Here is a 9,516-nt window from a genome sequence, read left to right as displayed (position 1 = left end):
ACTTCACTCTAAAACACCTCACCCACAAGAGCCTGACGATCGAGTTCCTCAACACACAGAATCTCCAAAAACACACCAGTCCACTGAACCACCACAGACTGGTGTAACTGCAGTAACAGAGACAGTAAGACGCTATCCTGTGAGGATCACTCAACCACCCGTACGTTACGGTACTGAGTGAACACATTGTATAATTAATATAACGCTGTAAGACTGTGTGAGTTCTGAGACATATTGTTTCCAGTATAATAGGACATCCCCATCATTATCATTTGAGCGGTAATCTTGTCTGTTGTGTTAAAGAAATATCCTTTGTGTTTATTGACAACATATCTTAGCGGGGAGGAAATGTTATGTACGAAGCAGAATGTGCTTCGTTTATGGTGACCACCAGGTGGCACCTCTGTCCTGTATAAATTCACGTTCCCAATAAACCAGACTAGCTAAGTTGTAGAACAAGCTACAAGGTTTCGTGTCCCTCTCTGTGTGTGCATGTGGATGATTGCATCTAGTTAAAACATACAGGGAACATGACAGCTAGTGTATTTGCTTAATGCAGCTAGCCTACATGAATGGTCTGTACTTATATGCTGATATCCTCTTTATTAAGCTTTACCAGACCAGCTCCAGCCATGGTCTGGATAAAATTTAAATGACTGAAAACTCAAATCTTCGCATGGGAAGTGGAGGTGCTAGCATGGTTACAAGCTATGGTTACAGGCCTCAGTCTGCAAGTCTCCAGCAATCATGACCACCAAAGATATTTTTCAGTTTCCTCTGCAGTTTCCCTAAGAGTCATTCTCCATATATAGCATATAAGTCTACAGAAGCATCCACTCACTCATTTCTTGTGAGAAACGTTTTCTAAAGTCTGTTACCAAACTCGACGTTACAGCTGAGTTCTTCCTTTGTGCACCTGATTATACTGTTGCTATCAGTCACTTCACGTCTGTGGTCTTTTTATCATTTGGTCAGTGGCATGTGAGCACCGTCCAAAACCTCTCTGGTCTGAACAGATTGGTGCACTTAAGGCGTCTAGACCTCGAACAAGTCAACTTTGTCGATCAGCCAGAGATGAGTCTCATGTTTCACAACTTGACCAAATTAGAGAGCTTAAGTCTGACTCATTGCTGGTTGGATTCTTTGGAGGGAGACCTCAGTCTGGATATGACCTCTCTGAAGTATTTCTCCCTAGATCAAAAAACAGAGTTCAGTTTGACCACAGATTTCTTTGAGCATCTGGTCAGCCTGAAGTTTGCTTTCATCTATCAAACACAACTCCGCTGCACCTGTGACGATGCCTGGTTCCTCCGCTGGGCAAGGAATCAGCAACAAGCAGAAGTGTTTATGTTCTCCAAAGAGAATGAACCACTGAGCTGTATATCAGAGGGTGGGCTTCAGGACCTGGACAGCTATGGCCAGGCCCACTGCAGTCTGGATGTGGGGTTTGTGTTCTTTATCAGCACATCATGCTTCCTCCTGCTGTTTATGTTGGTTGTGCTGCTGCATCAGCTGGCCAGAGACTACCTGCTGGCCTTCTACTACATCACTCACGGCTGGTTGAATGAGGCACTACGTCACCAGAACACCAGAGGGCGCTACCTGTATGATGCCTTTGTGTCTTACAGTGGCAGAGATGAACGCTGGGTGATGGAGGAACTCCTGCCCAACCTGGAGCAGAGAGGGCCCCCATTCCTGCGCCTTTGCCTGCACAGCAGGGACTTCCAGCTGGGAAAGGATATTGTGGAGAATATAACCGACAGTCTCTACAGAAGCCGCCGCACCCTCTGCCTGGTCAGCCGCCACTTCCTGCGGAGCAACTGGTGCTCCCTGGAGATGCGACTAGGCACCTACCGGCTGCAGGTGGAGCACAGGGATGTGCTCATCCTGGTGTTTCTGGAGAAGATCCCTTCTAACCTGCTCTCTGCCCACCACAGGCTGGCCCGACTGGTCAAGACCAGGACTTACATAGACTGGCCTCAAGACCCGGCCCAGCAGGAGGCCTTCTGGGACAGACTGTGGAACAAACTAATGACAGACAAGGTGTTATGAGTTGCCATGCACCATTTTTTTTTTTTTACTTAACTGTACTTTTTTAATACAGCCTGAATGTAACATAAAGTAGAGCACAAATGTAAAAATTGCTTTCTGATATAGATAGAGAAAGAAAGAAATTGTTAGGATAAACAAACACCACTTTTGATGGATAAATTACGAGAGATCTCTGATTGTTAATGTTGCTCATGTGTCCAAATATTATTTTATGAACCACAAGATGCATTAAGTTTGAACAGATCATTTGGAAATAGATCCAAAGAGTAGATGTGGCCTGGAACAGTTCTAAAATGGTGTTTGAAGTGAATTCTGCGATGACTCAACTGATTATTCTTCAGAGTGTTGTGGCATGTGTGTGTACACTTGGTTGTGAATCAGATTTCAATGTATTCTGGAGTAAGTACAACCTGTACAATTTGTCACATGAAATATGTTCATAGTGTATTATAATGTTCACAGGAGGCCCCTTATAGCAACATTTTGTAGTTTTTACTGTGTTTCTTTAGGTATGTTTTGTTAGGTAGCTAGTTTGTATAACAGCCTCAAATAAATGTTGATAATACAATGTCATGTGAAGGGGAAATAAACTCACTTGTTGTTTCCAGTAATCAAACAGTCTATTCAATATGTAGTTTTGTGGTCTGTGCACGCAACTCCTCAAAAACAGCTTTAATATGCCGTGCAATTAAATAATCTCTAAAACAACTTTTACACATGAATCGAATTCAGATAAGCTGATTAAAAGAAACTTGAGAGCATTCATGCTCTGCATCTTCTAGGCAACTGATGAGATGCAGGACCATCTCCTAGGCAAGTGATGAGATGCAGGACCATCTCCTAGGCAAGTGATGAGATGCAGGACCATCTCATAGTCAAGTGATGAGCTCCTGATATTCTGCAGATTGAATTCAAACAACAATGATGCATATTCATGACATAATGCAACAGCAGTTGTAAACACAAAGCCAAGATCAGTCATTTTATTATCATCAATGTACATATGGCATGCTAATGTAAGATCTGACCTGGACCAGTTAGTTAAAACGCTGAACCAGGTGATATTATTTAGTAGTTCAATGTTAACAGAGACTCCTACTTCACACTGCAGTGACATACAGATGGAGGAAAACAAAGTTCAGTCTGATGAGCAAAGGGGGAAACTGAACCAACTGCCTTCAGTCTTATCATTGAAACCAGGCTCGTACAGAGAGGCGCACATAAGGTGTGAATGAGAAAGTTAAAGTACATTTACAGGCATTAGACCATGTTTGCATCGAAACAGGCATTTTCCACACTGCACTAAAAATATGGAACAAATGGAACACTATGGAACAAACTAGTGACAGACAAGGCGTAATAGGTTGCCATGCACCATTTTTTGACATCCTTAACTGAACTTTTTTAATACAACTCTGAATGTCACAAAAAGAAGGGCACAAATGTAAAAATTGCATCCATATATAGATATCAAATTATTTTGAACAAATTGTAAGGATGGAGAGACACAACTTTTGATGGAAAAAGTAAAAGAGATAAAAGAGAGATATGTATAAAATACTTTTATTTAATTATTTATTTTAATTTAAGCATTTTAAAATCCAAGCAATCTCCACAAGATAGTCCAGTCACAAGCCGTCGGTTAACAGTGAACCCTTTGCAGTCAATCCGGGCTGTAATCTGTCCAGTGTAGAGTCTGGTGTGACGTTGTGGCCGACGCCCCCTCACGAACGATGGGTTTCCCCGTGGATTCCCAATGACGTCAGTTGCGGCCTCCCGGAAACAGCATCCACATACACCACAAACAAGTAATTAAGACTCGTCCCAGCCAATACACAAAACACCACAACACAGGGCACAGTATCAGGATGGCAGAACTACTTCCCTTTATGTTGGGTATTGTGAACGTTGAGTCTTTTCGCGTTGTTGGCTTCTCACGGTTCCAATGGAACGTCAGTGTAGTTCATCTCGAATCGGCCACCAGCAAACCTCGGATAGCAGAGCAAGGAATCAAGACAAAGCAGGCCACGTAGCCAACAACAATGGAGGGTCAACTTTGAAGGCAATCTTACGTCCCTTTAGCCCAGGAAATGTGGGCATTAAATCCAGCGATCGCGAATCTCTGCAACGTCTGCCTCCTCCAGTTGCAGCCCAATTCATTCATTCATTCATTCATTCATTCATTCATTCATTCACTCATTCATTCATTCATTCATTCATTCACTCATTCACTCATTCACTCATTCACTCATTCATTCATTCATTCATTCATTCATTACGTCCGTTCGTCACTGTTTTGCGGTCCCCGCCGGGCACCCAGTATGTTAGCAGCTTCCTCTTTTTATACCCTTCCTCTTTGCCTCTCGATCCCGTAGATAGGTTGGTTAATAATTGTCCAGGTAATTATCCATGTCGAAGTGATTAAGTAATTGGCTTGCCCCAATAGGAAGTCTGTGTGGGGAATAGTAGTCCATGCAATGTAATTTCACACGGTGCACGTAATGAAAAGATCACAGCAATACAACAGTGAACAGTGAACATGAGATCACAGCAATCAATACATTTTATGAGCACAGCAATAAAAAAGTCACAGCACACGATATTTGCAAACAACTAAACCTATACAGTCCTAATAGGCTGACACAGCACACCTACAAGCCGAACAACCCCTTTCAAATATAAAAGTGGTGATGCATGATTTGCTTTTTCAATGGACAGGATAGCCAGCCCATTCAGCCTCTCCTGCCCAATGCTGCCCCTCAGGTAGGTCTTAATTGAAGTTTCAATTTGGAAAAGGATCACTCGGCTGTTGCCCTGTCACATGTAATGTCATAAACAATAGCAGGGCAGTGCACATCTCACCGAAGGTGGATGTTACGGAGTAGACTTTTGTAAAGGTTGCCTGAATCACCTTTGTACATGGCTAGTGAGAATGAGAATAATATGTATGATTTTGATATGTATGTGTGTTCTCATGTCATGTATGTAAATTTGTAAATCAGCTGACGGTAAGGAACCTGCGTTACGGGAACAGGTGACGTTGATTTAGAGGACTTTAAATGTGAAGGCGGGGGCGTGAGTGTAAAAAGAGAGTTTTTCCGGTTACCTGGATGGAGTTGGAGAGAAACGCGTGGCGATTACAAGAAACCAAGTTTGGATTATACCCTGCCTCATTGGCTTTGGATGCCGTCTTTCCAAGCGGTGGATCACTTACAAGGCAGTTGGGATATCCTGAGGTTCGTAGGGGTTCTATATCGAGCGAAATGGTGAGATTGCGCTACCCAGGCTGTGTGGAGCGGCCTCTCATCACGCTGTAAGACGTTGAATCTCTCTCTATCTGCACCGGACAATAGTTTCTTTTGAGAAACTACGTTTTTGTTTTCACTGCGGGATTTAATCGGGAGACTTTGGGACTGTTGGGTGGATGAACTCTGGGGTTTTGATTGTTGGATTAAATGTTTGGTTGTTGTTTATGTGTCGGCTGTGTCCGACGTTTGAGTTCAGAACGCGCCATAGAAGCGTGTTGATTGGCTGTTGACAGAATACAACGTGCATTTCACTGAGATACCTGTGTTTTGTGTCTTGTATATGTCTAAAAGTTTGGGGTGTATGGTGAAGGTAATCCTTAGTATTTATCTGGCAGCAACAGTTCTGGTTATAGTGAAATGGAATCTGCCAGCGACCTCATTTTATAAGCGTAGTAACAATTTTCTCTCGTGAAGAAAGGGCGAATTGTTACAGAGTGGTGGCCAGTACGGGGAACTGGGTTATTTGTATTTTGCATTTCTGGGCTGTTTGTTGCCTGCTAAGGGGTTATATTGTGTAATATTTGTGGTGAATTGTCTTTTTTCCATTGTTACTGATTGGGCTGAGGGCAGCTGGTTAGGGCAGGCTCGTTAGCTAGGCCATTCGACCATCTCACTTGCCCTTTAGTGTTTCACGCACTTTATTGTACTCGCACCCTTTAGTACATACACGTTGGTGGTACTTTGCACTTAAAATATATATATATTTATTGTACTTGGCACTTTACTACAGTGCATTTCCAGCACATTCTAGATAATACATTTCATACATTTACAAACAGTACATACAGTTTCACCTCTTGCGGCACTATTTCCTACGGTGATGTCCATGATTAACCAGCAGGGTGCACCCGTGGATGGTGGCACTGATGAAGAAGGTGCAGGTGCTTTGATTGACATATTCCAAGATCCCAACATATCAGATAAGGCCGATCCCCACCGACACGTCACTATTAGACCCAACCGCAGTGGTGTTGCAGAAATAACCACCCTGTTGGAAACCATGTATCTAGAGGAGGGAGCGGAAGACCAGCTCCAAGTGAGTGATGACGGTGAGGATATGGCAGGTCTGCTTCAGGAGCTTCATTTAAAAATCGAGGCCTTAGAAGACCGTCTGAAACAAGCAGTGGACAGTGCACTCAATAGGGAAGATGGTCTGAGAGCTGCTATAGAAGCGGTGGCTAAGCAGGTAAATGAGCATACTGATGAGCGACTGCAGAAGATGGATCAGGCGGTTGTGGTGTGCTTGGAGCGCAGAGATAAACAGTGGGAAGACAAATTGAAGAAGTCTACCAAGCAACAACGTTTTTCTTGGAGCCCTGCTGGGTTTTCCACGCCTGTGGTTGTGACCGCGCCACCTCATACACTTGGGGGTGATGGCACTATTACACCTCTGCATACAGTCACACCGAAGCCACCCATTAGAATGGAGTTTCCCCGGTTTGGTGAATCCCGAAGCTCTGCCGAGGTCACTGAGTTCATTGAGCAGTGTGAAAACTTTTTCACTCTTCGGCCACTGAGTGGCAAGGAACTCATGGGAACGTTGAGCTCTGTTCTGAAGGGGCCGGCGCGGAGCTGGTGGATGGCTGCTCATGGTAAAATTGCCAACTGGGATGAGTTCAAAGCGGCTTTCCTTGAAGCGTTCCTGCCATCCGACTATCCCTCTGAGATTGAAGAACAACTACGTGTAAGTGTCCAAGCACCCACACAATGCCTGAGAGACTTTGCGTATGACCATCGCGCACTCTGTCTGAAGTGGCGTCCGGAGATGCCAGAGGATGACATTGTACGTCGAATCCTCAACGCAAGCAATCCGAAGCTGGCCAGTGGCCTGCGAGGCATTGTGACCACTGTTGAACAACTGGTTAAGGTCGGTTCGCTCATTGAGAAGGACTGGGGAAATTCCAAGGAATACTGGTGCCGGGTCCAACAGCACAAACCCGCTGACCGCTCCTCCAAGAAGTTCCCCAAAAAGGATGTCCAAGGTCAGAGTAGTGGACATAGCGCTGACTTGGCCTCCGTGCTGGGAGCTCCAACTCTTCTGGTGGTGCCGGTGGCGATTCGTGGGTCAAGGGGCGATGCTGTTTTGGACACAGGGTGCACATACTCCTTGATGAGTAGCACTCTGTGGACTAACATCAAGAAGGCAGGTGAAGCCTTGGGCAGCGAATGCCAGAGGTTCGTCATGGCCAACGGGCAAGAGAGTAAGGCGGTAGGAAAAGCTACCCTGCTCCTTACACTCAATAACACCCATTATACTATTAATGTGTATGTCCTTGACGACCATCAACTGTGCATGCCTCTACTGCTGGGCCTGGACTTCATGCGCACCAGCCAACTCACCTTAAGGCCCCACCTGGGGAAGTATGTGATGCCGGGCGGCAGGGAATACACGTTCCTGCACAAGGCCCGAGACGCACTGGAGTGGAGCCATGTGGAGCCTTCGGCCTATTTGTATATGGCCGTCTTTGAACATTTCAGCAACAACCAGCCTGCTGCTCCACTTTTGGAGGTTCAACCTGAAGTGGTTCCAGGCCGCTGCTGCGGAAATGGCCATCAGTCTGGACAGAGTCCACGGGTTCCACCAATGTCATCCAGCACAACATACTGACGATGGATGAGCTTCCTGTCCGCAAGAGAGCATACCGCGTATCACCTCAGAAACAGGCGGTCATTGACGAACACCTGGACAAGATGCTTAAAAACGAAGTCATTGAGCCATCATCATCGGCCTGGGCCTCCCAGTGGTCTTAGTCCCAAAGAAAGACGGATCCATCCGTTTCTGTGTGGACTACAGGGGGCTCAATGCCAAGACACATCACGATGCCTATCCAATGCCTCTCGTCCATGAAATTCTAGAGTCCATGCAGGGAGCCAAGGTCTTCAGCTCACTGGATCTCCAGAGCGGCTATTGGCAGGTCGTCATGGGCCAAGACAGCAAAAGGAAGACTGCCATGATCACCCATCGAGGCCTCTTCCATTTTAAGGTGATGCCTTTCGGGTTGTGCAACGCCGGCGCCACCTTCCAGCGACTGATGGAGACAGTCCTGGGGAATTTGAAGGGCAGTACCTGCTTTGTTTACATCGATGACATAATTGTCTTCTCCAGGACTGAACAACAACATCTCCTTGACCTTGAGGCGGTGTTTCAGAGGCTCCACCAGGCCAATCTCACCCTCAATGTCAAGAAATGCCATCTGTTCAAGACAGAACTGACGTTCCTGGGGCATGTCGTATCAGCCAGGGGTGTGGAGGTGGATCCAGCCAAGGTCAATGCCATCACGGCCTATCCAGCTCCCACCGACCTCAAGGGTCTCCAGAGGTTTTTGGGGATGGTTGGCTGGTACCACAAGTTCATACCCCGGCTGGCAGACATCGCAACGCCACTCAACAACCTCAAAAAGAAGGGCGTGCCTTGGGAGTGGTCAGTGGACTGTCAGCACACTTTTCAACACCTTAAAGCCTTGCTACAGTCTCCACCTGTCCTCGCTCAGCCTCGGCCAAACTTGGGGTTTCAAGTCCATTGTGATGCCAGTGACGTCGGGCTGGGCGCTGTCCTGACCCAGTCCATTGAGGGAGAAGAATGTGTCATCGCCTACGCCTCAAGAACTCTCCATGGTCCCGAGCTCCGCTATTCCACGTCCGAAAAGGAGTGCTTGGCAGTTGTGTGGGCCGTAGAGAAGTGGCGCCATTATCTGGAGGGAGACCCATTCGACGTCTTCACAGACCACAGTGCTCTGGCCTGGGCATTCAACTGCCCAAAGACAACATCCCGTCTGACCAGATGGACGCTGCGGCTGCAGTCTTTCTCCTTCAGAGTCCATTATAAGAAGGGATGCTGCAACATTGTTCCTGACGCACTTTCCCGTGCACCTCAACCAGGCAACCAATCGTCTGAAGAAGCTTGTGTGGCTGTGGTTGCCACAAAATCATACTGGTCCAATCTGCCTACATCCTTGCAGGACATTGGGAAAGCTCAAGACAGTGACACACTATGCCAGGAGCTCGTCCACTCCATCTGTGAGCCTACACCAGGTCGTATTCACTACCAACTCCAGCAGGGGGTGCTCTACCGGGGTCATGTCCGCTGTTGTCAGAAGTGTCAGCAGTATAAAGCTTCGAACACCAAGCCTGCCAGCCTTTGTGCATCCTGGGGCGT

At 46.4% G+C, this 9,516-nt stretch overlaps 1 protein-coding gene across 1 annotated transcript; it reads left to right on the top strand.

The window, feature by feature from the left end:
- Positions 1-921: 921 nt before the first annotated feature.
- Positions 922-2,557, top strand: LOC116224095 (toll-like receptor 13). Its single transcript, XM_031582837.2, has one exon. The coding sequence runs from the start codon at positions 1,075-1,077 to the stop codon at positions 2,050-2,052; it is 978 nt and encodes a 325-aa protein (XP_031438697.1). The 5' UTR covers positions 922-1,074; the 3' UTR covers positions 2,053-2,557.
- The last annotated feature ends 6,959 nt before the right edge of the window (positions 2,558-9,516 follow it).

This window comes from Clupea harengus, chromosome 16 (genome assembly GCF_900700415.2).
Source record: "Clupea harengus chromosome 16, Ch_v2.0.2, whole genome shotgun sequence".
Lineage (NCBI taxonomy): Eukaryota > Metazoa > Chordata > Actinopteri > Clupeiformes > Clupeidae > Clupea > Clupea harengus.
Note: the sequence above shows the minus strand (reverse complement) of the source record. Positions and strands in the feature narration are given on the sequence as shown.

Excerpts from the sequence above, each read along its gene's own strand:
- LOC116224095 (XM_031582837.2), top strand. The coding sequence starts at position 1,075 with ATGAGTCTCATGTTTCACAACTTGACCAAATTAGAGAGCTTAAGTCTG.